The sequence below is a fragment of the Augochlora pura genome, chromosome 9 (genome assembly GCF_028453695.1).
Source record: "Augochlora pura isolate Apur16 chromosome 9, APUR_v2.2.1, whole genome shotgun sequence".
NCBI lineage: Eukaryota > Metazoa > Arthropoda > Insecta > Hymenoptera > Halictidae > Augochlora > Augochlora pura.
In genome coordinates, this window is record NC_135780.1 from 6437584 (window position 1) to 6462485 (window position 24902).

The 24902-nt window shown below is 36.9% G+C and overlaps 7 protein-coding genes and 1 long non-coding RNA gene across 13 annotated transcripts; 5 read left to right on the forward strand and 3 right to left on the reverse strand.

The window, feature by feature from the left end:
- Positions 1-138: 138 nt before the first annotated feature.
- Positions 139-2104, forward strand: LOC144474944 (zinc finger CCHC-type and RNA-binding motif-containing protein 1). Of its 4 annotated transcripts, XR_013494799.1 has the most exons (6): positions 139-338; positions 689-800; positions 889-1200; positions 1273-1436; positions 1743-1837; positions 1980-2037. XR_013494799.1 is itself a non-coding variant. In XM_078190362.1 (5 exons), exons 1-4 carry the CDS (start codon positions 226-228, stop codon positions 1408-1410), a joined length of 675 nt encoding a protein of 224 aa, XP_078046488.1. In that variant the 5' UTR covers positions 139-225; the 3' UTR covers positions 1411-1436; positions 1995-2104. The 4 variants fall into 4 exon arrangements, 3 of the variants coding, with proteins under 3 accessions (XP_078046488.1, XP_078046489.1, XP_078046487.1); XM_078190362.1 differs by lacking the exon at positions 1743-1837 and having other exon boundaries at positions 1995-2104; XM_078190363.1 differs by lacking the exons at positions 1743-1837; positions 1980-2037 and adding an exon at positions 1613-1628.
- LOC144474942 (U6 snRNA phosphodiesterase 1) lies at positions 2043-3202 on the forward strand. Of its 2 annotated transcripts, XM_078190359.1 has the most exons (5): positions 2043-2180; positions 2292-2434; positions 2511-2573; positions 2655-2848; positions 2995-3202. In XM_078190359.1, the coding sequence occupies exons 1-5, from the start codon at positions 2077-2079 to the stop codon at positions 3181-3183; spliced, it is 693 nt and encodes a 230-aa protein (XP_078046485.1). In that variant the 5' UTR covers positions 2043-2076; the 3' UTR covers positions 3184-3202. The 2 variants fall into 2 exon arrangements, with proteins under 2 accessions (XP_078046485.1, XP_078046483.1); XM_078190357.1 differs by having other exon boundaries at positions 2511-2848.
- A 134-nt stretch (positions 3203-3336) lies between these two features.
- LOC144474941 (sorting nexin-8) lies at positions 3337-14992 on the reverse strand. Its single transcript, XM_078190356.1, has 9 exons — positions 14735-14992; positions 13485-13612; positions 7755-7887; positions 6363-6556; positions 6049-6166; positions 5457-5916; positions 4760-4976; positions 4254-4442; positions 3337-3987 (listed from the first exon to the last, which is right to left on the reverse strand). Exons 1-9 carry the CDS (start codon positions 14757-14759, stop codon positions 3901-3903), a joined length of 1551 nt encoding a protein of 516 aa, XP_078046482.1. The 5' UTR covers positions 14760-14992; the 3' UTR covers positions 3337-3900.
- A 521-nt stretch (positions 14993-15513) lies between these two features.
- LOC144474945 (uncharacterized) lies at positions 15514-16763 on the forward strand. Its single transcript, XR_013494800.1, has 3 exons — positions 15514-15615; positions 16020-16195; positions 16602-16763. It is a non-coding gene; the product is annotated as an uncharacterized LOC144474945 (long non-coding RNA).
- Positions 15700-16938, reverse strand: LOC144474943 (UPF0193 protein EVG1). The gene is made up of 5 exons (XM_078190360.1): positions 16775-16938; positions 16555-16688; positions 16393-16489; positions 16018-16173; positions 15700-15947 (listed from the first exon to the last, which is right to left on the reverse strand). The coding sequence occupies exons 1-5, from the start codon at positions 16869-16871 to the stop codon at positions 15727-15729; spliced, it is 705 nt and encodes a 234-aa protein (XP_078046486.1). The 5' UTR covers positions 16872-16938; the 3' UTR covers positions 15700-15726.
- A 552-nt stretch (positions 16939-17490) lies between these two features.
- On the forward strand, positions 17491-20207 carry LOC144474938 (uncharacterized). Its single transcript, XM_078190351.1, has 6 exons — positions 17491-17802; positions 18104-18229; positions 18304-18478; positions 18560-18645; positions 18709-18844; positions 19176-20207. Exons 2-6 carry the CDS (start codon positions 18149-18151, stop codon positions 19364-19366), a joined length of 669 nt encoding a protein of 222 aa, XP_078046477.1. The 5' UTR covers positions 17491-17802; positions 18104-18148; the 3' UTR covers positions 19367-20207.
- Positions 20114-23182, reverse strand: LOC144474936 (WD repeat domain phosphoinositide-interacting protein 3). The gene is made up of 7 exons (XM_078190347.1): positions 22980-23182; positions 22076-22249; positions 21742-21999; positions 21469-21670; positions 21173-21396; positions 20942-21100; positions 20114-20857 (listed from the first exon to the last, which is right to left on the reverse strand). The coding sequence occupies exons 1-6, from the start codon at positions 23044-23046 to the stop codon at positions 20994-20996; spliced, it is 1032 nt and encodes a 343-aa protein (XP_078046473.1). The 5' UTR covers positions 23047-23182; the 3' UTR covers positions 20114-20857; positions 20942-20993.
- Positions 23183-23237: 55 nt separating this feature from the next.
- On the forward strand, positions 23238-24767 carry Mrm2 (Mitochondrial rRNA methyltransferase 2). 2 transcript variants are annotated; one of them, XM_078190348.1, is made up of 2 exons: positions 23238-23348; positions 23445-24767. In XM_078190348.1, the coding sequence occupies exon 2, from the start codon at positions 23464-23466 to the stop codon at positions 24223-24225; it is 762 nt and encodes a 253-aa protein (XP_078046474.1). In that variant the 5' UTR covers positions 23238-23348; positions 23445-23463; the 3' UTR covers positions 24226-24767. The 2 variants fall into 2 exon arrangements, with proteins under 2 accessions (XP_078046474.1, XP_078046476.1); XM_078190350.1 differs by having other exon boundaries at positions 23244-23959; positions 24041-24767.
- Positions 24768-24902: the final 135 nt, after the last annotated feature.

Sequence of the window (24902 nt, forward strand, 5' to 3'; positions counted from 1 at the left end):
GATTATTAATTTTTAAATAATTTTTTTAAACGATTTGAAAACTAATCTGAAAAATTATAATATAAATATTGTTCGAGCTATAAATCGAGATCTGTCGATTTCTTCTATGGTTCTATGCAATTTGGTAGAGGGCGCGAAAATTTCAGTTATCGTGATACAGAACCTCACATTGATCTATTTATATATCTCGTCTTATTCGTATTAAAATTTTATAAACTAAGAATAATGAGCGGCGGAGTAGTACCCAGCAGATCTACTGTTTATATTTCAAATTTACCTTTTTCGTTAACAAACAACGACATACATCAACTTTTGCAGAGTTATGGAAAGATTGTGAAGTAAGTTAAAGGATTCTTGCAGCATTAATAATTAATAATGCGCTAAAAAACAATGTCGTTTTTGGTCAATTTTTTACTATATTAATCCAGAATTTAATAAATTGTTTGCGCAGTAATCAAAATCAATTTTTTACTACATTTTAGATTCAAAATTATGAAAATTGTTTACAAATACATTTTTACATAATCGTAAAGTGTTAAAATATCTAAAGATTTATATTAACAAGTATATAGGATCCCAGCTTAAAAATTTTAGTAGAAGGTTACGCATTTTTATTTTTCTATTTTTTATTCCCATAATTTTAATTGTCAAATTTGTTTGTAACTATGACGTTTCTACTTATTGTTAGAGTGACAATAATGAAAAACAAAATCACGCGACGAAGTCGCGGTGTTGCGTTTGTGTTGTTTCTTACTTCAGAAGATGCTCTTGCTTGTGCAAAAGGTTTAAACAATACAGAGGTATGTATTTATAATGATACAGAGGTATTTTATTGTTTTTATATTAATATGTGTTACATATTAGTTTTAATGAATTATTTTATTATAGATAGGAGGTCGTAGAATTAAAAGTTCTATAGCTGTTGACAATGGTCGTAGTACTGAATTTATTCGCAGAAGAGATTACCCAGATAAATCTCAATGTTATGAATGTGGTGAAGAAGGTCATTTGTCGTATAACTGTAGAAATAATACATTGGGACCGAGGAATCCACCAGTGAAAAAAATTCGTATTAGAAAGAAACACAAAGCTAGTAATGGTTCAAATCCAGGCGATTGCAATAAAAATAGTGATGATGAATTGATAGAAGAAACCTGGGAAGATGAAGTAGAAACATTAAGTGCTGCTATTGCATTTGAGGTAAATATTTATTTAGATATTATCTCTGCTTGCAGTTACAGTTAATAAATAATTATAAATGTGATGTTTCAGCAAAAGCAAAAGGAATTAGAAAATAGTCAAAGACCAGGATCTAAGGGATTCGATGAAGAAAATCGATTAAACCAAAAACCAGGAAAACGATATAAGAAAAACGAGTATTTCAGTGATGAGGAAGACTTTAGCGAATGAAATGTGTCTCTTATGACAACATTGGTGTAAGTGTAAATAATGTATATAAGCAAGTATATAAAATGTGTTTAAATCATGTACATAAATAATTATATACAATGAGTGTAATATAATGTACAAATAATAAGTTCTTAATTTTATAAAATATTAACTACATTTATATGAACTTTCAAATGTGCAGTGTGTCTATTTTTCTTTACAGATATAAGTTTTACATGTAAAAAATATCGCATATTAAATATATAATTCATTATATCTGTTTTTTTAATTTTAAGTTATATAAGAAAAATTTTAATGGTAAAAAAATTTAATTTACATAAAATCTATTCCAGAAGTATATTGTGTAATAATAAATAACAAGTATTGTTTTGAATTGATTGTTGAGAAAATCATACTTTTTACACTGACTGTATGTACAATGTTTTCAGTAAGTACAAGTTAACCTTTTGTATGCAAAAGAATGTTGGCAATATCTGTTTGTATTATAAATTTTGTTTTTTTTAAATCTTATGTTTTAATTACATAAAATGAAACGGTGTAAATTTATATCTACAAAAATAGTGAATCAGATTATTATATTTCAGTGTGACAAACTAACAATAGCAAACATTGAAGAATATAACCTTAAAAAATGAAAAATAGTGCGTCGAGTACGAATATTTGCAAATGATGTCTGGTTTGGGATTAATAAGTACCTATGTTTCCGACTCTGAAGATGATGAAGCCGGTAAGGATACCATTGACGATAAAAACAATGAAGTTTGTGAGCGGTACGTGTATTGATTACTTATAATTAGACATAGCATACATTTCTATTTACACAAAAAATATATTCCCTTCATTAACGCAATTGTTTAACATTTTGAATTTTGATATTATAGTTTACCATTACCTGGAAGTATTGCAGCATGGAAGGGTGTTCCACACCATGAAGAAGTCAATGATGATCCATTAGAACATGACGGGCGAATAAGGAGTTTTAAACATGAACGTGGTAACTGGGCAACATTGGTTTACCTTCATTGTTAGTATAAAACAAGAAACATGTATTTCCTTTAATAGTTCTGCAATAACATTAGAATAAATATTTTTATTTTTAGATGAACCTAGTGAAGATATGCTTTCATGGATGCAGTCAGTATTAAAAGAGTTACCAATGAAATGTAATCTATTCTCAGAAGAGTTTCACATTAGCATCACAAGAAGTCTAATATTAAAATTTCATTGGATTGATTCCTTTGTAGCAGAAATTAAAAAATTATGTGAGCAGATTAATCACTTTAGCATGGAATTGTTAAATGTACGCGCATATTGTAATGAAGATAGGACACGTACATTCCTTGGTATAGAATGTATAGACGACAAAGGAATTTTAGGTCATTTTGTTAAAAATCTTGATCAATCCCTTGCTGACTATAAATTGCCACCTTTTTACGAGGTAAGCAAGATGTGTTAACGTCAAAAGAAGTTTGCATATAATTTATTAACATTCCCAATGTTAACAATGCTCAACAAATACCCTGTGACTGAACTGTTTAATTATTTTGTTCTGTAAAACTCTAAAGAATGTATATTTCTTTATAGGATTCTTCATACCACATCAGTTTCCTATGGTGCCTTGGCGACGAAACGGCAATTTTAAATGATCTTACACCCACCTTAACAAATAAATTAAACCAATATTTAGTAGAATATGCAGAAGATAGATATATACATGTAAATAAAGTACACCTTAAAATAGGTAACAAATTGTATGCATTCCAATTAAAATAATAAAATTTGTTGTTTTATTTTCAAGTTTTCTTACTCGTCATTAATATTATAATACAACAGTTTTTTAAGTGTAACAATTCTTAAGTGCTACACGTAATACTAGATAAAAATAAATTAATGCGATTATATAATAACAATATATTTTATTGTTGTTATACAAAGAAGAGTATCGTATTATAAATGTGTGTAAAATATTCTTCACGTCCACGATCAACGTGGTACAGGAGAATAATGATAACACTTGTCAGACTTCTAACTCATATAAAAACATAGTATCTCAATAACCAAATTATATACAATTGTTTCGTTATTTTATACACATCTACTTGTCCTACTGCTTTTACAGGGGAAAAACGTGACTTAATATATACATAATAGCATGCGATCGTCTAATCAGATCATAAAATATATTAAGTACATAACAAGGAATGTTTCGATGAATCTTTGAATTTCGTCTGTCTCGCATACAGTGATTTATATTGCACTCGATTTGTAACAAATGATTTTCATTTCTTAACGTTACGCGTAACGCGTGTCAGTATCTCGATTAGATAGCTTTAATGTTTTATGAACTCAATATCCATATATCTTACAGCTATACGTAAAAAATATTCCTCGAGTCTCGGTTTCGTCAGTACCCTTACAACTTGCGCACCGATCGTCACGATCCTGAACAGAAAACACGAACTGTTCGCCACAGAAGAAACTTTCACTGCCCTATGAGATTCCATTCGAACCGCTCGTCGACTTCTCCGGTAAACACTTCATGATCGTTGGCTCTATTAATTTCCATACCTCGGCGAGCTACAACACAACAATTACTTGGGTACTGACACGGAAAATCATAAAGCTGGGTAAAATTATAATAAAAAGCTGGGAAGTATTCTTTCGTCATAGCCATCAGTATGATAAAAAAAGAGTTACCATAAAAATCCTTTTAATGTTCTAGATCCTATAAAAATTAGGAACTTACCGTTTCCTCAGTTTTCGACGGCATGAAACGTTACAACGACTAAATTAACGGCCGATATTTCCTGAAATGGATTGTCAAACAAACGAAATAATCTTACCTCGGAATGGCCCCGTATTTGAACGTTCACAAGACTCTGTAAGACCGTGGCTAGTATCTCTAAATGTGCATGAACGAGTTGCGTCTCCATGTGCAAACAGTGCAACGAAAAACAATTCCGCAGTTCAACGTTCGCGATAACCGATTCCTGGGCGACCATCTTGTTTTCCAAGTATTCGACAGTGTCGGTCTATAAACAACAAGAGAATCTTATCGGAAGGACAAAGGCGGAAGTCGCTGGCTAAAACTATGTTAGCGGGACACACCGTGAAAAGGACGTCGCGAATTTTATTGTATTATGTAAGATAATAAGGAACGAGATGATATGTTATCACATATTGTCTCTCTCTCGTTAAATTAAGAGACCTTGGGCGGTTTCACGGTAATCACGTAATGACTGGTACACGGCAAGATTGAGAGGCAAGTTAAGTCACCGGTTAAATATATACCTGTTTCTCAGGCCGTAGATCATCGCCTGTCGCTCAACAGGTTCGCATTGATACTTACATCGGTGCCGCGGATGACTCCTTGCATTTGTCGCTTTTTTAACGACAGCATGGTAGACAATGCACGCTGATGATCGGCGCTGACTCCTCGCTCGTGCCTCTCGCAAAGTATTCTGTGCGCCACGAGTATATCAAGAAGTAGATTCAGCCTCTCGCAGACCATCGTCTCTTCACGGACTGCTTGCTGAAGGGCTCTCGTCGAGAGCAAATTAAATTCCCTGCAATCACAATTTTCTCGATAATTGGAACCCTCGGCAAACATTACTCGCTCCAACAAACCATCGAAACATTAGCAAAAGTGGCTTGTACCAGTGTTTGATATCAATGTATTTAACATTTAGCTTTATGGTATTTATGCGTTAAGATGCACCGTATAGTTATGACCAAGGAGTTCTGCACGGTAGCGTGGAACGTCTACCGGGCGAACATTACGATCCTAAACTGTGATCGCACGAGCTTTGCGTCATCGTAATTTAAAATTACAATGTTCACCCGGTAGACGGTCCACGCCGCTGTGCGGGACTTCCTGCGCATGAGTCGCCATGCGTAGTTAATTTTCCTGGCTGCACTGGTTACAACCTGAATGTTGATTTTTTTTACAAAATAATGGATGCAAATTTAAGTCAGATGAACACGTATCTCTTCTTTTAACGATGTTAATAGGTCGAAAATAATTTAACTCTTATAATTTCATTTACTTCGAAATTATGTGGAAGCCTTTCTTCATCTCTTGCCAAATGGTGGACCCGCCAGTGGCCCAGGACGTAGTCCCATGGGGTTCCGAGGCTAAGTTGCTCAGCTGGGTGCCCAGCTCGGCCATGTCCACGGCGTAGCTATGCGACCTGATCGCCAAACAATCGGCGATATTTTTTAACCGCGAGATCCCCAAGAGTATCACTCGGATCTGATCGCGGCTGTTCGCGAATTCGGTCAACGTCTCCGGCGGCACCAGTTCCTTCGCTTTCGAGGACAGCTCTGAAGTGGCGAACTCGTCCGGAACTCTCCTGAACACCTCGCGGATCTTGTGCTGGGTCTCCTCGCCGGTATAGGTGAAGAAAAATTGCACGATGTGGTCGTTGCTCACTACCGGGTGACGGGCGATTACCGTGAGGAATCTCAACAGCGATCGTCTTCTTTCTTCCAGGAATTGAGAATCCGCTGCGACAAATAGGTTATTACGACTTGAATAGGGTCATCTTGTCTGACGACAAATGTTACAGTGCAAGAGACACATTTCGAATGTCTTGTATCTTCAAGGATGACATAGAATGTTGAATAAAGGATTATTACCTCCGACGATCTTTTTTGGCGGCAACTTTGGTATCAGCCTGTACGGAAACCTCGCCAGGAGAAGCTCGTGCAACGACACGAAATCGTTGTAACGTCTATAAACGACGGAATTAAATCTCTGAAAATTAAAACTAATTTCAACGTGTTACCCCGCAATCGACGTCCACGCTTTAATCCTTTCACCACTGAATATGTTTCCCACTCTACATTTTCTATTCTAATTCTTATAGATATGTTATATGTAGATATGGATAAAAAACGCGATTATCATATCATTTCGATTTGCGCATTAATATATAATGTAAAAGAACTACCTTGCTCGTAACTTGATACTCCACGTGTTTTAAAAAAATTCCTTTCTTCTCAGGCACCAAATTCACTTCGATCGTGTCCAAGTTACAAATATCCGTGTACGTAAGATTCAATTTCGCCGGATTGTTGCCTTTGTGCAATCTTTGAGCCAGAAGCGTTACCTCCGAAAGGTCACCGAGGACTGGAATAGGTAGTTCTGCGACGACGATAAAAGAAACACAAATGTAAAAAGCTAAATAATTCGTTTGCTACAATTAAAACATTGTTTATTAAGTTTTCCACGAATTGATGATTTTCAAGAATAAATGTTAAATGAATCTTAAATATTTTTAAACAGCTTTCGCGTGAAAATAAATAGTACATTGTGAAAAGGAGAAATTGGTCCACAATTTAGCTAAACTGAACGAAGAATTACAATTTACACTAAACCGTGTCCTGAACCGCTTTTGGCAGGCGGCGAACATTTCGGTTGACAGCGTTGTTGCATGGGAATGTAGGCCAGAGTGTTTTGCTTCGTGGCATTGTTGTTCTACTATGGGAATGATAATGGTTGTCGTAGCCGCAACCTCGATACCGGAGAAGAGACTTTCCTGACCTACGGTACTTTGCTACGTGTGTCCACGATAAAAGCGGAGTTGAAACTCATTCCCAGTCACTTTTCTCACAGTTGCGTTTTCCGCCACGTTAACCCGTATAAACGTGACGCCAAGGTATCGACGGTAATTTCGCGTGAAATTACTATTCAGAATTCTGCATATCGAGTTTTCTATTACAAAACGTTTTCTATTACAACCAAAACGTCTTCGCACCTCTGTATTTACATTTTTTCTCTTACTAGCCTCGGCAGTGGGGCAGCCAGTAAAAAAGGGAATACATATGTAAACATAAAGGTGCCTTTTTATTACGTGGGAACTATACATTGAAAGAAATAGTATAGCTTTCGGGAATATATAAGTTTTTAGAAAATTATTCGAATGAAATTACAAGCAGACGACCACTGTAAATATGATCATGATGCTCACATTCGCGTACGTATTTCCTTAAAGTAGGCTAGTTGAAGTAATCTCAATATCCTAGTAGTCGAAAGTCGAACGGAAATGCTGCTTTCAGTTCAATCAATTTCCGAAGTACAGATACATGCAATCCTGTTAAGAGAAATTGCTGGAAGAACGGTCACGTTTCCGGCAAATCTCCCCCAACCGTGATAAGCTTGTGTCTTTCACCGATAAGGAAAGTATCCGCTGCTTCGATCATTTTCATCGCAAACCTGATTTCTCCAGTCAGATATTATAGTGTAGAGGGTGTTCAATTATTATTAAAATATGAATATAGAAGTCTGACCATTATTTATTTTACTAAATTATAAATAGTTGAAAGACAGAAGATTCGGTTACCTTGAGACTCGGAGTTCTCGAAGAGTTTGTCGCTCGGTTGTTTCCCTTGCTGAGCAAACGCAACTAGAGCAAGGCCTTTGTACAGTCCGCTCCTGGCCAGGTAGCCCGTTTTGCTGTCCACCAGTTCCCATATCTAAACAAACAGAGAAATTTTACGTTAAATTTTCATTTTACATTAATACGCGAAATGTAAACCGCGAAACCTTTTTATTCTACGTTTCGTACACCTGTTACTCGCGAGCAAAACACTGCACGACAATGACGTACGAACTCCCAGGCGTGGAAGTCGGAAGAGGTGTAAGCTTTTAAGCGGTCTGCACAAATGTAAATCTATAAAATGGATAGCCACGTCAGAAACCATAAAGCATACTCTCGTCTAACGCTGCAAACCTGAACCAACACTGTGGACGATTCCTAAGGATTAGGCCATAAATGAAAGTAACTGCATTCCACGAATTTTTATATATGTTGCTCCGTCATTCCACTTCTCCTTCTACCATTCCCATTGCCTCTCTCTCTCTGTCTTTCACCGATCTGCCAGAGCTAGCGAAGACCACGCGTTACGTTGCATTTACGATTGTAATAGGATTGAAACTGACAGGCTTGTTCCTGAACAACGATATCCTAAAATTGTTTTTTTTTAATTTAAATTTACGATACCCAAACAAAAGTAAACCTAGTAATTACCGAGGACTTGTTCAACCGTATAAAAAAAGCTACAGGTATTCGGGAAAATTAGAAGAGAAAGCGAAATAGGTAAAAAGGAGAGAAGAGACGCCTCGCGTTGGAAATCCCAAAAGGAAAGAATAGGGAAACGGGGACTGTCGTGAACTATGGACCGCGTAAAAGTCTGCATTGTAGTATCTTGTGCGCACGGTCTCGTTAGACTCGAAACCGCTTTGGTCCCTGCTTTTCCCATTGGTTTCACGAGAGTGCCATTAAACCTTAATCGTCGATCAAGTTCACCGCGAGGAGCCTGCAATAAAAATAGGTTCCCCGTTTGTGGTACGTGCGAACACCGCTTTGCGAACAATCGTTGTGAAAGCTGTGGCTGCGTCTATCATGGACACGACTCTTTTCACTAACCAATGAATTATCAAAACATTTTCCAGCGATGCTCGCGTAAAATATTAATTGTAACAATTTACCATTGCTTTTATTGCTTGACGGAATTTATTTCGTATAGATAGCGCAACTTTTTTCCATTATAATTATATAAATTACAATTATATATACAATAACTTTTTTCAATAAAAATACATTAATTCATCATAACGAATTCGGCACATGCTCATTGCACGAAAGGGTTCGCTTTCTATTTAAATCCATTGTTGTTACTTTCTTCTGCTCGCGCTAATGTTAATACACTTTCACAGAAATAATTGTGGTGCCATTCCTTTCTCACGATATGTAATTTGGAATAATTTCATGGAAGTAGAAAGGATTGAAATTCCCTACCTATTGTTTGTCTATCCGCAAATACGAGTCAATTGCACTAAAAATGAAACTACGAAATTTCGTATTTTCTTGTTTTCTGCTATATATTGCTAAGATAAAACTTTTCTAATTAGAATATCTGAAATAAAAAAACTCGCGCGTGCAAGCGTCGATAAGCAGGAAGAGAGATCTCGCTCGCGTGTATATGTATATGTATACATGTATACGTCTCGTGTAAAGCCGCGAAACAACTGGAACATCATTAAACAAAATTATTGCGGCGGAGGGATCGAGGGACAGTATCTATCCGCGGAGTTGTTTTATCTCACGTGCGCGTTGCGACCGTGTCGAGCGACGCATGGTACCGTCCACCAACAGTGTCTCGTAACCATTGTTTAAATTTCCGCAACCATTTTTCCTAAACGCTACGTAATGCGTCTAATTTCCTTTTTAAAATGAAAGTTCTCATAGCACACCAACAGACTGACTTATAAGCATCGATATTCGTTATTACAAATGATAGATATCAATTAACTAAATACGTTTCCGCGGTTTGCGGTTTTATTGTAATACGCCAAGCCGCACGGACTTGTTACATCGTGTAATACAATAGATAAAAATTGGATTCTGTTCGTTCACGGTAACTGTATCATCGCCGGTCAAGTGACTAATTCGATAACTCTTGTTTTACAATTAACGAAATTGCAGAACACTAACCATTCATTATATATATATATTGTATAATAATATATATTAATATAAAAAATTAGCAAAAGCCTAAATAAATTTAGTACTGTAACTTGTATAAGGCAACACAGAAGAATAAATTTTAATATTCGGATATGTTAGTGTTATTGTAAATGAGAAATTCTTTTCGATTAAAGGTGTGCACTGTTGTGCAATGCATAGTTAGCCCCGAAATCGTCGCCGGTTCGATTACCTTCGCAGAGAGAGGGAGAGAGAGAGAGAAAGAGAGAAAGAGGATCCTACTACCGCGGTAACGATAATGAATTGACCTACGCGCGGCGCAACGGTATTCGGCATACGTGCCGAAACAGTTGCCACGTGAATAAATTTCTTGCATAGCGGTTCCCGGCGAGGAAAACCGTTTCGGAATTTTTTACGGTCGGTGACGCGCGCGACTCACGACGAATAAACACACCCGGAAGCGTTCTCATCTCCGATTAGGCGCTACATCCTAAAGAAAAAGCAGGAACGAAGCGAGATTCAGATAAACGTTATCATTTCTGACCGTGTTACGCTCTGCTCCTCGCAAAATCTGTTCGATTCGGGCAAGTCCCATTTGCTCGACGCGACAATCGCTTGTTCCACATAGAAAATGTAACATTATATTTATCGTTCAGGTCTTGTTTTAACAAACTATTGAAATATTTATTTATTAAACCAATCCATCAAAAATATCGTACATCAAGCGGGTTATTGTTGGTTCGTCGGTTGTAACATTTTTCGTCACAATCAATATGCATACAGTTTGATTCGATCGTTCTTCAACCTGACATAATCTGCCATTTTTGTTGAGGGACAATTGGAGAGAATTTCTAAATAAGTTTCAGTGCAATTGAATTTCTTTCGAAGAAATCTGCTAATTAACGAAAATTCCTAATACATGGTTCGACGACGCTCGTTCGAAATCCGAAAATGGTGAAAGCATTCGGTGTTTCAACGATCGGATTTAGATTCCATTTGCTCGTCAAACACGGGACAGTAACCGGTTTTCGAAGTACGGGATATGTTAAACAAACTTTAAGTAGGACGCGAGTAATTTTGTGTTTGCTCGATTAAAGATTCGGCAACCGCTCTTAAATTCTTTCGATTTTTAAGCAACATTGTGTACAATTAATTTATACAAAGATTTGCCGTTGTAATGTAATTTATATATACATATGTAATTAGGCTAGGAAAATTAATTTGTACACAATGAATGAATGCACCTTGAAGGTGCAGCAGTTACCGTTAGAATGATTTAAGATTGATTATTAGATGAGCATTGTTTGTATCGTTAAGTCATTCTCTTCGAAATGAAGTTCTCCTTCGCAAAGAATTCGCTATCCTGTTTATGCCGTGTAGTATCGTTGTTTTATCGTTTACACGCCCGCTGACGATAGTCCGCATGGACGCCTCTCCATAAATACATATGTATTATAGAAGACTGCGAACCAGAGACTATAACAATTTACCGGCTTCTCATATTTGATTAATAACTTGGATATTCGTTAATGCACACGAAAGCCACTGTAACTAAAATAATCTCGGATGGAGTAGGTAGAAAGCTTGTACAATAATTGTTGCGAAGCTGAAAAATTCGACACCCTAAAATCTAACGGTACGTAGGGTTTACCGCGTGCACGTTTCAATCGTGACGCCGCCGCGCGACAAAATCGTCCATAAGATCCGTTCGACAAAAAGGTGGCAGCGAAACGAAACGCAGCCGATCCATAAAAGAAATTGGAAGCAACGTAAAGCGGCACGACACGGCACGAAACCGTCGCGGCCAGAGATTGAACGCGTCGCGTCTCGTTCATTGACTAATGATACAATCAAAATAATGTTACGTGGGTCGCCCCGCTTTATCGCCAGTCATCGCGGATCCCCTACGAATAAGATGATCCCGAATGCTGCGCGTCGTGTAAACCGATAAAACAGTTCGTTCCCCCGAATGGTCGTGCCCTGCTATCGAATCATCGAAAAAAGGATACGGAGGGGTGGTGGCACGAAATTACTTGCGAGACGACGAATTACGCAACACGTAAATGATCCTCTTAGACACGGGTCGAGATTCGTGCTAACAAGGCCGGCGACGAAATTCGTGAGATTCGCGCCCACCGATTCGGTGAAGAACGGAATCTGTCTTCATTCGTCTGATTCAGAGGTTGTCAGAGATGTCCGGAGTCTGTGGGCCGCTATGGATATATTTCCATGTCGATAATTGTGTTGCGTGACAGAATTTGTTCAATTATGGTTGAAGAGAAGTTCCGCGGTACGGTGCAAAGTTCGATAGAAATTATGACGTGTGATTCTTTGGCGCATAGTTGCACGAAAGCGTTTCGATTAACATCCTTCTAGTTTCGTTACGCGTTTAACTCTCTTTGGGGCTAGGTGGGATATATTTTATAAAAATATATTTTATTATCAATTTTATAAAAGAAATTAAATGTTCCCTTGTTTAGATATATCCACCACATTTTTCAATTCTGTCTTGGATTTTAACTTCATTAATTTGTCTGAGAAAAAAATGAACTAACGTTGCTGTTAATATATTGCAGTCCTTGTTATTGGTTATTACCGCTGCTGCTAAAATTTCAATCGCAAAAAGTCCTTTCTAACCGATGCCAGATTGTTCGGTCTGTTACGCATAATTATTCAAGGTTGTTTAAGCAATCGCAAGCTGTCGGCGATGGAAGAAAATATGTTATCTTTTATGAACTTTGATTATTCCACTTCACCGCCGCATTTGCGTTCAATAATATCGATACAATCAGTTGTGCAATAAGTAATAATAAAATGTACTATTTCATTTCAATTTAAATTATTTTCTATTGTATATCGTTGATCTAATTCGTACCAAAATATAATCTGTTATACCAAGTATTCGTCGTCATATTGTTAAATAACATCTCTAAGATCTCAGGATTGTGTTTCTTGATAAGTAAAAAAATCAAAACGAAGAAAGGGTATATTGTATAATCTACTGAGAGCTTCCTGTTCGAGAAATAACGACATGAAGAATTTATCTGATCCATGTGCAAACGACCGTCATTACACAATAAGTAGAAACACAGTAAATAATGGACAGACGCATTAGCCAACTCGCATTCAATGCCATGCGCATTCGAGAAATATTCAGACTCGATCGAAATCGCTAAGAAGCTTGCACTAATATTATAACACAATAACGAGGCAATGGGATACCATTTTCGCTCTCTATATTTATTTGCGTTCTATTTATCGTATCGTCACTATTGTAGTTTAGATATTTTATCTAATCTATCACGGTAAAATATGCGCATATGAATTTACGTTTTCTGAATCGATTAAACTGAAAATCTAGAGGTAGTACGCTCGTCTATGAATTACTAATTCGCGCTCACGATTTTCCCGTACCTAATAATTACTTAATGTCTCTGATCTTGACACTCGGGACCGATTTCGTGCAACCGTCGTGGCTTCTTCCTCAGTCTCGCGTGAACGCCGTGCCACCACGTGAACACGCGGATAGCCATGGACGAAGGTAAAAAAGAGAGAAGAAGAGGAAACGAAGAAGACGGCACATACCTGGCTGAGAACGGAGCTGCTCAGCTGGGACTTGACAAGCAGGGATTTAAACACCTCTCGTTCCACATTTCCACTTGTGGGAGAGCAGATCTTCTCGTAGACTTCTCTGTAGAACGCCGGTATACAGCCTGGATATCGGCGGAAAGCAAAATAAAAAGGACATCACTTCGCGGTAAATTGCGGGATACCACTTTACAACATTGCGAAATGAATGGAGGAGACCCCGCGGAAAACATCGTCGTCGATTTATGCGTCGAGAAGAGAGAGAGAAAGAGAGAGCATTAAGAGAAAGAACAAGAAAAAGTGAAAGAGGAGAAGAGGAGTAGAAACGTTATCTTTCGTTGACGCGGCGATTCCCGTTTGCCGATCGTGATTTACGATGTTTTGTTTGACTCGACACCGATTTGATGCCTTTTCGAACGCTTCAAAGTCGTTCGCGCCTTTTCTCTTTTTGTTTTTATCGTGCAATTTAACACAGTACACCGTGACGAATTGATTCGGTGCCTGCACATTTTGATGCAAATGAAACGCGCGTGATGGAAATTTGAAATACTACTATGTTGCTCAATCGTCTGTGACGTTCCTGCTATGAGACAGCAGGGATTATAGATGCAATCGGAGAGTCGAAAATTTTGTAGTGATTTAATTTTGTAACTACACTGTATACTATCTTTATTTAATATAACTTTCTATTAATCTTTTCACACTTGAGTGTGTACATTGTTTAATGGTGGTATTAATGGATATTTCGATCTGCCATAACCTTTATATGATTTGTAATGTGGTGTAATGCAATATAAAGTCATAAAAATAATATAAAAACGTATTTATAGTGTACAGTGTAGATAAATTGGAATAACTTTTATACCGTGCACGTAATTAATAAAAAAGAGAAAAGTAATATCGATGCAATATTGCAACTATATAAGCACTAACGATCGTGTAAAAATAAAAGCAAAAATGAGAACGGAGAATAGTCGAATCTGACAAAACTGCTAAAGGTAAATTGTCAGAATAACCTACGAAACGATCGACAAGTGGAAACGCGATGATTTTCGATCGCCGATCATGTTTTGCTCGATCATCGAAAATCTGCGAGATTCGAGGAAAGAATACGAAAAAAAGCATAGCGAGCGTATGGGAGCGTGGTCGGTCGCGTTGAAAGGTGGCACACGGGCTGCTTTTAAAAACCGGACGACCTCGAGGGGACCTTGTCAAAGGTGCGTACGGTACACGGGTTCATCATTTACCGAACGACAGATCGGTCGACGCCATATTGGATCACTTGTAGATCATCCGGGATCCCCGGCTAGATCGTTGAACCTGATTCGCTCGTCGAAACAACAGTTCCTGTTTGTCGAGACGCGTTCTTATACAGATGATTAACAACACACGCGCGCGTTACGTTTCTCGAATAGACGATGTTGTCTTGCGTCGAGGTACACGATCGCGAAATCACCAACAACATACGCCATCGCCGTGCGCCGGACCACTGACAACTAAATACACGATTTCTCCAGCCGAGCGTTCTTATTTCTCCCGCCGCGCATGCGCATTAATATACGTCCCACTTACGCGTACGCGATACTATTCCGAACGCGGGAAATTTGGATCTCTGTGGTTTCGTTTATGAATGAATCTGGAATCGATACAGCCGTCTGACGATTTCTAAGGAAATAAGATTTCAACTTACACGGTTCGTTTAACTATCTGCTGTCGTGATATCCTTAAATTAGTGACGGAAACTATATATGATAATATAACATATAGACAAAATAACAAATAGTAGATAATTTAAAATATGAAAATAGCGCCGTTACACGTAGTGGCAAAACGCGTAAACTGTTAGCCAAAATTAACTGTTGGTAATTTTGTCTACAAGTTTCAGCATTTCGCCGCTTCGTGTAATGGCGCTGTTTTTATATTTTTGAAAGCATTTGTATTGAATAATTTATTCCCCGTATCTGTAATAATAAATAAATTTTGTATGTGATATAGGTGTAATGTGAAACTATCTGGAACAATTCTGTGTTGCTAAAATATTCTCATGGAATTTCAATATTTCATGTGTAACGCGTTTTTATTTCATTACCATAAATTACGCTTTATGAATAATCGAAAAGAGAACCATGTAATTATAGACATAACCTGACATAATATTTGTTTCCACCATACACAAATTTTCACGTATCCACTTTATTCTATCTAATATTTGTTTCGTACAAAATATTCCAGAAAAATATTAATCCGCGTCTAACTCGCCCAACGGGAGTGGTTTTGGCAGTGGTTTTTCAAGCAATCTAATCTCTTTCCGAATTTCTTTCGATTTCTGTTTGTCCACAGATTCGATCAATCGTAATTTTTGAGCGATCTCTTGATGTATAATCGGCCGATATTTCTTCTCTAGTCCAAGACATTCCATTTCGCTTAAAAATTCCATTCTCTCTTGTATACCTTTTACCACTAAACAAAAGAAAAGTACGTGGTGTTTAACGTGAAAATAAAATAATGGACAAACCTTTCGATTACTTACAGATGTCAATTGCATCAGTATTCTCGGGATGATTCTTGTTCTCTCGCAATTCTTGTTTTATTCGTCGAAGAAACGATGAGTCGCGGGGAGTTTCCGGTATGTCTTTTCCGTAGGCCATCATGCACGCCAAGTGACGCTTTTGCTTTTCTTTGTTCGCTGTTGTTGGAAGAATAAAAAGGTAAGCGGAAAATTAATATTAAAGCGGCCTAAAATACTTCTGAATTCTTTTATAAAATTGTTGTAAAGCAATATGACGTATTCTTTATTTAATGCTTTGTAAAACTGAAATTTAATTATGTAGTGCTTATAACTTATATAATCTGAAAGTAATTGTGCTTTAATTATTAAAATTATAATAGTTGAAAATATTCTTACGCAGGGGAGTTGTTCGTCTGTATTGTTCTCTCTCGTACGCCCCACTTTTAACAATCATGTCGTGAGTCCGTTTTTTCCAAATGGTAGGCATTAGAACCTAATAATAATAAAACTACTGATTATGGTTTAAAAACAGTTCTTAAAACAATTTAAAAATCATACCTGATATTGAGTGTTGGGCTTATTTGCTTTTTTGTTCCATCTTTCAGTGGAAAGTGGCAGAGGTTCACCTTTGTCGACAGCATCCTGAATGAATTTCCTTTGCATCATGCTCACTTTGGACTCTTCCATCAAAACTAAGAAAAAAGGTATTGTAAACGAAATTCAAATTTCACGATTGTTGCGACGACATTAAACTAAAGAAAATTTAATAAAAGCTCACGTTTCACCAGATTTCTTGTTTCGTCGCTGTATTTCGCTTTCGGCGGATGATGAAAAGCTCCCACCCCCATTTCAACCCTCTGGTACTTTCGATCCATTTTTATAACCTTGTGTAAAAATCCAACTCGAAAACGTCAACGTGACAGCATCTCTCAACAGCTGCGATCGGACTGTCGCGAGTCACAATTCGTGGCGAGTTTAAATGTTTGTTACCCACCGCGACGCAAACAAACATCGAAACTTACCGCGTTCCCATGACTACTTTCGAGACACTGCGACTTAATCGAACTAACTTCGAATTCAAAGTTCGACGATGATAATATCAGTAGACTTAATAGTATTTAAAGTCCATTATTTCGTACGTTGTTATTTCTCTAGGCACTTCTAAAATATTCTTAGCTAATTTTACATCGAAACATATTTTATTAAACTTGCGCGAAATGCGCGATATAATTTAATTATTTGCAATTCGCATTTTCCTCTATTTTGAAATGCATCTTCGTCATTTTCTTTATCATCGCCGCTCTATTGTTGTCTTCGATAAGGATCTAGAGAATGATAAATTATAAAAGATTGCAGTCATTATAGTGAAAAGGGTTGATACTTTTTCGCTGTTCTAATCAGATTATCGCCGGTCGAATAGTATAAACAGCGTGTGACACGCGCGCGATGCATCAACCTCCAATGTTTTGTCAGTAACAATCAATGGTCAATTGGGAACGGATACACCTTGAAGGATGCGACAATGGATAGCCGTGGTGCGCATGTCGTGTAATCTAGTGTTAGGGGTTACCTTCCTACCCCCGTGAACCAAGTAAACTCGCGTTTTGCGCGTAAAAAGACTGACAGGGTCCGCGGAACGAAACAAACGCGTGAACATCGAGCTTGGCACCCTGTTTATCAACCTAGTAGTCGTAGCTCGACAATCATCAGATCATCATTCTCGATTAGCGAGGAACAGTGGAAGTTATTGATCAACACTGTGAAACAACGATTCCAGCGATATCGGCTGCTCCTTTTTTCCGCGGGGTGAGTGGCGACACAGGTTGCTCGCTTTCCTGTCGCAGCTAATGAACATCAAAGGGCAAAAAGGGCTAGCCTACATTCTGGATGATTGGCGATTTCGGGTATTGTTTGTTATCGTTGCTTCGAGTGACACGATTGCAGCGACTCCTCCGTGTGCTACCCTTTCGCGCTATCTCCGTGATGAGACTCGCAATCATCCAGGGTTGCTTTATGAAACCAACTTTGCCTCTGCAATCCTCGGAATGCGACTTCCTAGATCGTGTCGCAGATGTCCTAATAAATAACGCGTTTTTCAATGTTTCAGGAATAACGTTTCATTGAGAGCTTCTTTTTAAATACACGAAGCAAGATGAAAGTGGGACTGTTGAACAATTTCTTGCATTATTTTAACTTGAAGCAAGGCACGGTATTGATAGCCGTGTTTCAGCTGGTAAATAGAGCGATCGTATAATTATTTGAACATATGCAAATATTTTCTGTAACTGAGATCATTCTTTTTTACAGTTCTCGTCTGGATTCAGCATGATATTTTTCGTGCTCGCGCTGGCGCACGCTATGGGAATTCAAGAAATGGTGGTAAGGGACACGGAAGACGCTCTCGAGAGGGAAGCTCTCGAAGATATATCGTCCAATCACCTGAACACGAAAAAGATGGACATGGCGCATCATAATGCGACCGGTGCTCATAATATTTTGTGATTATGTTTCAGCTTTTTATGCATCGTTATTTTCCCATGATTCTAATGATCGTTTGTTTCAGAAACGGTCTACTCGATGTATTGCGGATTAGTCATCACAGTGATACATTTTCTTTCTACTATTTTACTCCTTTACGGGGCGTTAACGGTAATGACATTTTACGTAGACAAGAATGTTTATATGATAAAACAGAGTAATTTATTCCGTTAGAACAATCGTCACTTCATGGCACCGTGGATGATGGTCATGATGACTATAATATCAGCGCTAACAATCTCCCTGTTCTTAGTTGAACAGGATTGCCCCTTTATCGCTACTCTTGGCGGCAAAGCGGACATCTGTGAACGTACGTTGACAAATAATATTATTGATAGCTTCATTAATTACGTTAACATTGCATTGTCATTTTGCAAGCAACTAATCACAAATTATTTACGAAATGATCCAACCAAAATGGTATTTTAACATACTTTGAAATAATTTTATTATAAGCTTGCGATAAAACGCATTAAAACGTTTAACTTAAATACTTTCGAAACATAGTATACATACTCTGGATTGTGCATTGAAAAATATATTACAAACGTTTAGCTTTTAAAGCGTTCACGTAATAAATATGGTTGGTTGGTTCATATAATTACACTTCGTCATAACCAAAGAGCATCGTTTTCTTTCAGGTATAATCGTTCTATTTCTCATAATCACAAGCTGTTACGTGTGGTTCGTGGTTTATAGTACTTATAAGAGCCTCGAGACAAAGATAGGATTGACGCACATTCTTCACGGCGTGAAGAAAAAGCCGCTGGTGCCGGTCGTACAAAAATCGAAAGCCAATCAGCCGCGCGCGAACAAACCGTACGAAGTTTAAAAGTCTTAAAAATGAGAAAGCTGTAGAAGTAGCCAGATTGTCGAAAAAGAAGGATGAGCGCGGGAGGCTCAACGACGAAGGGACGATGAAATAATTTCATGTTGAACAAACACTGTACGTTATAAGACACGACAAAGGCGTTTACAAAGCTCAAAAAAAAAAAAAAAGAAACGATCTTCAGTACAAACAGCTTGCTTCGTATGTACACACCGTTATTTCTCGCTTAGATGTTATAACTTAACTCGTTGATAATACGCGTTGTTCAATCTTGACATTCTAAAAATTCTACTACGGACGTCAACGCACAGATTTACAATTATTCTTAAATCTGTATAATGAAAAGCATATTGTGAAGACGGCGACGCATATATCGTGATCTATTTTTCAATTCGTTGTCGCGATTGAATTTTGAAATGGTTTTGAAATCAACGATGGCTTGACGATGGCTCGATCGCTTTTTTGTTGAAACTTTCGTGTATGCCCACGGCACATTCTCCTTATGTAAGACTGAATATTAATTGCTAAAGCATATTAGTTACAAGTATTTCTCATAAATTAATATAATCGTTTTGGATCACAACAACAACAAAAATTTGCAATATATATATGTATGAAATATATAGCTTGCAACTGGTAATCGATATTTTATTATAAACAGATACAGAGTTTTTTGTCTCGTTAATTTTTAATTTATATTCAATCCCATCTTCTTTGTGACACTACAGACTTGATATTTTGTGGTAAATATCTCAATCTTAATAAATCAATGTAATTCTGTTTTTGTGTATCCTGTATGTTAAATGTACGGAAAAGCATGAAAAATAAAGTTTACGAAACTCCATTATGTTATGCACCGTCTTGTAATTCACTTGGTCAATCACTGTCGCGCGCAGTAATCGAACAAACATTTACATTTGTATGTCGGATCGAAACTTATTTACAATAAGAGATGTGAAAAATGTTGCGACGTGTAATAATGTTTCTAATGACAATAAGAAAAAATATTTAAAAGTGTATAAAATAAATATGAAGGAAATACATAATCGAATCGCGGATCATAAATTTACAGAAATATGTATATGCGTTACTTGCGTGTAATTATATTTTTTTTTTGTGATGTCGTGTATCAACTTTAGCTATAAACTTAGTTAAATGTAACAATGGTATTCGTTACACTGAGACGTTAAATAGAGCTTCAAATATCAGACTTCCTCCCCTTCAACTGTAACATTAAAGAACTTGTAGTTTTATACATAGGCGTTCCAGCAATAGGCCCACATAACAAGTCAATAACATATTTTGGTATTCGATAGAGTTCCTCTTTTCCATTAAATTTTCCATTTATAATTTACACACATTGCACGGATCATCAATAAATAGTAGTACTTTTCATTTGGTCTTCTATTGTATATAGTACGTTTCCAAATAACAGCGTTCTCCTTTTTTTCTTTTTTTTTTATATGAACTACAGTTACTCATATCCAGTGACCACTGAAATCATTTTATGAAAAGCGTAATTTAATTTTCGTTCAACTAGCAAGCAATGCATGAAACAAAAAAGATCACAACACATACAAGTATGTAAAATTCTTTTCATTTAGGAGTCTCCCTCCTCTGTGTCCTCTAATCACATTTTATCATCTGTTAATTCAAGGAACTGTGCATAAATATCTCTCGTGCATTCACCCTTGTTATTGAACACAAACTTATAGTAACTACCGTCTGCGCATATTACTGTAAGATAAAAAGAAACTCTTTAAAATCTTAGATTATGTTGATAGCAACCGTTTATATTGCATTACAAACCTATAATACTATTGTTACCAGTTCCAAATGCACACATACACTGCGGACCACCTGGAACTTGAAATTTGCAAAAGCTCCAGCTTGAACTAAAATATTTTGGCAGGAAAGTCGCGGACGCTAAACTAGATTGACGATTTAATTTTTGATCTTCTACAGCAAAAACGTGTACAGTTCCGTGGTCGCTCGCTACGCACAGCCAAGTAGAATCGTGATTAAAATTGATGCTGAAATGACACCGCTTAGATTAGCTTTCTTTCCGCAAAGTAACAATTTTATATAATACCATTTTTATTTACCAATAAATATTTGCATGATTAGCCCCTCTCCTCAATTCGTTAATCATATTGCCACTCTGTGTTTCAAAAATCCTTATTAAAGTGCCCTTCTCTGAAGCAGTGGCTAACCTTGTGCCTTGAAGATTTAAAGCTATACAAGATAAAGGTGTTTCGTGTGCTTCTATATTTAAAGGTTGCTTTTCTGTATTAGCCAAATCTACCACTATAATAGAAGAAATCGTTGTACGATGAAATCATAAGTATGGATAAAAGACATCTTATTTAAAGCTTTACCTTGTACATGACCATTTTTTCTACCAGGAAAAGCAAGTAAAGAATTACTACTATGAGGACATAATACACATAGACCCCTAGGATTTGGATTAGTCTCAAAAACGTGAAGCTGTTGAGGATTTTGTGTGAACGTATAAACTTTAATAACACCTTCTAATATTACTACTATTCTATCTCTTCTCAGTTTAACACCCTTCACGGGAGCATTAAATTCTAAAGTGATCGCTGGAGCCTCCTTAAGGTCGTCCCATATCATAACTGAAAATAAAACGAACAAGATAAATAATTTGATATTACTTAAATGTTTGTAGTAACAATGACAAAAAGGGTCTACCTTTGTTTGTAGGGTACATCGGTTTTGCTCCACTGCCGACTAATGCTAAATAATTACACCTAAACAGCATTTCCACATAACCAAATCCTCCATCGCTGAAATGACGGGCTTTTTCCTTCAAAGGATCACAATTATAAACTCTGAAGCCATTTTCCATGCCACAAGCAAAACACCCTACAAGTGGGAAATTATCAAAGCAATAATGATATGGTTATCTGCTTGTGCAAAAAAACTAAGGATATAAATTAAGGAGATAAGCCAATGTAATTGGCTCTATAGAATTATTATTAACTTCTTCGACCAATAGTGTCATATTGTACAATATGTGTAACAGAAAGAATTAAAGTACAACAAATAAAATCATCGATAATTTAAATAAAATTCATACAATAGTAAAACACACATTTATTTGCTTATATATATATATATATATATATATATATATATATATATATATATATATATATATATATAAAATAAATTTGCTATATATATATATAAAAGTACAAAATTATTGCTAACAGATTATTAAAACATGTACCACCGTATAATCAATTTGTAAGATTATAAAAATGAATAAAATTATAAATAGACGATATTGATTATTGTAATATAATTTCGTATAAATGTTACAGTGTATATTGATTATTAGGTATTTACAAAAATCTTGCACGAACCAGGTTAGAAAGTAAAGCACGATATTAACGATAGAAATTTCGGTCACTTCCCGGTGAATGCTACGCGAGAAGAATACATTTTTCAATGTAAAAACGATCTTGGTAATATCGTACAATAATATCACCGTAAAATCTGGCAAAACAATTAGGCGCAGAGGTTAGAATAGAGAAAATAAATTTGACAGTACGTGACCAGACTGTCAAATGTAGCACACTCGGTCACATACCTTGATCCTGATTGAAACCAGCATAGAGCAAACCGTTCCCGTGAGGATTCCCCGTGGACAAGTTCATCGTAAATTATTTCATCGACCGTAACATTCGCACAAATGATCGTCTACTTATCGAATTGTATGGAATTCTATCACATTTTCGCCGGCAAGCAGTACGGGACACTTTTTGTAACTACGAAGTTCCGCTTCCATCATAGTGCCTCTCCACGCATGCGTGCTTGACTGTTTTAATCAGCTGATACAAACCGAGACGCGCCTCACAATTATTCGCAGAAGTATTTATGACTGCGTTCAGTGTTTCGGTATTGTTTCGATCGTTTTTGTATAAACAGTTTTTATTGAAAACCAGTCGCAACGCCGAAAGTACTGTGAAAACAAGAAGGAGCTGTATTCGCAGCCTTTTTACAAATGCACGTGAGTCAAAACTCTGGAGATTTTTACATACGCATTTCTTTCTAGGTTATATTTATGATTGGATATGAAGGGTTTACGCAGAAGTTTTTTAATAATAAGGGATTTACACGTTGGCAACACGTTGCTCCGTGAAAAACCACAAAATCTGAAGGGAAAGAAGCACAGCTCCCAGTTATGGATCACGAGACAGATAAAAGACCCGTATGTAGAATTGGCGAGACAAGAGAACTATAGATGCCGAAGTGCTTTCAAACTGCTTGAAATAGACGAGAGGTTCAATATATTTAAACCCGGACAAACTGTAGTAGATTGCGGCGCTGCGCCTGGCAGTTGGACTCAAGTTGCTATCAGAAAGACGAACGCGGATGGAGATACTGATGATAATGAACCAATTGGCTCTGTGTTTGCAATAGACAGACAATCGATTTGCCCGATCAAAGGTGCAAAAATATTGGAAAGAATGGATTTCACAGACTCTGCTAGTCAAGCTAAACTTTCTGAATTATTAAAAGATGAGAAAGTTGATGTAGTTTTATCGGATATGGCCCCAAATTCGACCGGTATAAAAGACCTAGATCATGACAATATAGTAAAACTTGTATATGCTGCTATGAAATTTGCTTTGAAATTTACAAAAATAGATGGAATATTTGTATGCAAGTTGTGGGACGGCGGGAAATCGCAGCAAATAGAGAAAGACTTGCTAAGATTCTATAAGACCGTTAAAAACGTTAGACCTCAGGCTACAAGGGACGACTCGACGGAGAAATTTTTCTTGGCTAGGGGTTTCAGAGGAATAAAAAGCAGAGACGGCGGTACAATGTAACATGCAGTTTCATTAACAAGTATAGTTATGTACAATAAAAAAGAATTGTTTAATGGATAAAAATGTTTTGTAATACAATCGTGTGTATCATGCCTGGACAGGTTTTGTGAATAATAACAAAGCACGAGTATTTTGGTATAAGACCAACATCGAATGATTTTTATAACGTTTTCCATTTTGCGATCTAACAAAGACTCCTACACGATACGACATGTATATAATATACATCAATATATTTAGCTATAAATAATACAATAGTATTTTAATACAGTTAAAATTAATACACATTTAAGACGCCGGCGACGCTTCTTAATTACTCTGTATATACAATTCCCTTGAATAAAATTAATATGTACACGAATCAACATTCAGTAGACGAGAAAGAGAGATTACACACCACATATCGAAGCACGTATACGCAGAGAGCAATTGACAAAATTACTGGCCGCGACACGTCGGATTCGTAAATTCCGTTTTTTGATCGTACGCGCGGTCAGGAGCCACGTAACAGAATTTCATTTCGAATAAAAATACTATTCGCATATTCTCACAAAAACAGATCTCGCATGCGTTTCCATGGGGGGGGGGGGGGGGGGGGGGAAAAAAAGGGAGCGCACACCCCCCGGCAAGTAGAAAAGCGACGGCAAGACGGCTCCGCCCTCCGCTCGCCTCCAGTT

What these genes read in the sequence shown, in the direction of transcription:
- LOC144474944 (XM_078190362.1), top strand. Translation starts at nt 226, where the DNA reads ATGAGCGGCGGAGTAGTACCCAGCAGATCTACTGTTTATATTTCAAAT. An exon ending in AAGGTTTAAACAATACAGAG is followed by an intron (nt 801 to 888) that starts GTATGTATTTAT and finishes ATTTTATTATAG; the next exon opens with ATAGGAGGTCGTAGAATTAA. An exon ending in GTGCTGCTATTGCATTTGAG is followed by an intron (nt 1,201 to 1,272) that starts GTAAATATTTAT and finishes GTGATGTTTCAG; the next exon opens with CAAAAGCAAAAGGAATTAGA.
- LOC144474942 (XM_078190357.1), top strand. Translation starts at nt 2,077, where the DNA reads ATGATGTCTGGTTTGGGATTAATAAGTACCTATGTTTCCGACTCTGAA. An exon ending in AACATTGGTTTACCTTCATT is followed by an intron (nt 2,435 to 2,510) that starts GTTAGTATAAAA and finishes TTTTATTTTTAG; the next exon opens with ATGAACCTAGTGAAGATATG. An exon ending in AATTGCCACCTTTTTACGAG is followed by an intron (nt 2,849 to 2,994) that starts GTAAGCAAGATG and finishes ATTTCTTTATAG; the next exon opens with GATTCTTCATACCACATCAG.
- LOC144474941 (XM_078190356.1), bottom strand. Translation starts at nt 14,759, where the DNA reads ATGGCGTCGACCGATCTGTCGTTCG. An exon ending in AGTATCAAGTTACGAGCAAG is followed by an intron (nt 6,167 to 6,362) that starts GTAGTTCTTTTA and finishes TTTAATTTTCAG; the next exon opens with AGATTTAATTCCGTCGTTTA. An exon ending in GCCAAAAAAGATCGTCGGAG is followed by an intron (nt 5,917 to 6,048) that starts GTAATAATCCTT and finishes TATTTGTCGCAG; the next exon opens with CGGATTCTCAATTCCTGGAA.
- LOC144474943 (XM_078190360.1), bottom strand. Translation starts at nt 16,871, where the DNA reads ATGGATCGAAAGTACCAGAGGGTTGAAATGGGGGTGGGAGCTTTTCAT. An exon ending in CAGACGAACAACTCCCCTGC is followed by an intron (nt 16,174 to 16,392) that starts GTAAGAATATTT and finishes TTCCAACAACAG; the next exon opens with CGAACAAAGAAAAGCAAAAG. An exon ending in TACTGATGCAATTGACATCT is followed by an intron (nt 15,948 to 16,017) that starts GTAAGTAATCGA and finishes TCTTTTGTTTAG; the next exon opens with TGGTAAAAGGTATACAAGAG.
- LOC144474938 (XM_078190351.1), top strand. Translation starts at nt 18,149, where the DNA reads ATGAAAGTGGGACTGTTGAACAATTTCTTGCATTATTTTAACTTGAAG. An exon ending in TGATAGCCGTGTTTCAGCTG is followed by an intron (nt 18,230 to 18,303) that starts GTAAATAGAGCG and finishes TCTTTTTTACAG; the next exon opens with TTCTCGTCTGGATTCAGCAT. An exon ending in GGCGCATCATAATGCGACCG is followed by an intron (nt 18,479 to 18,559) that starts GTGCTCATAATA and finishes CGTTTGTTTCAG; the next exon opens with AAACGGTCTACTCGATGTAT.
- LOC144474936 (XM_078190347.1), bottom strand. Translation starts at nt 23,046, where the DNA reads ATGAACTTGTCCACGGGGAATCCTCACGGGAACGGTTTGCTCTATGCT. An exon ending in TGGTTTCAATCAGGATCAAG is followed by an intron (nt 22,250 to 22,979) that starts GTATGTGACCGA and finishes TCCCACTTGTAG; the next exon opens with GGTGTTTTGCTTGTGGCATG. An exon ending in AAAAAATGGTCATGTACAAG is followed by an intron (nt 21,671 to 21,741) that starts GTAAAGCTTTAA and finishes CTTCTATTATAG; the next exon opens with TGGTAGATTTGGCTAATACA.
- Mrm2 (XM_078190348.1), top strand. Translation starts at nt 23,464, where the DNA reads ATGAAGGGTTTACGCAGAAGTTTTTTAATAATAAGGGATTTACACGTT.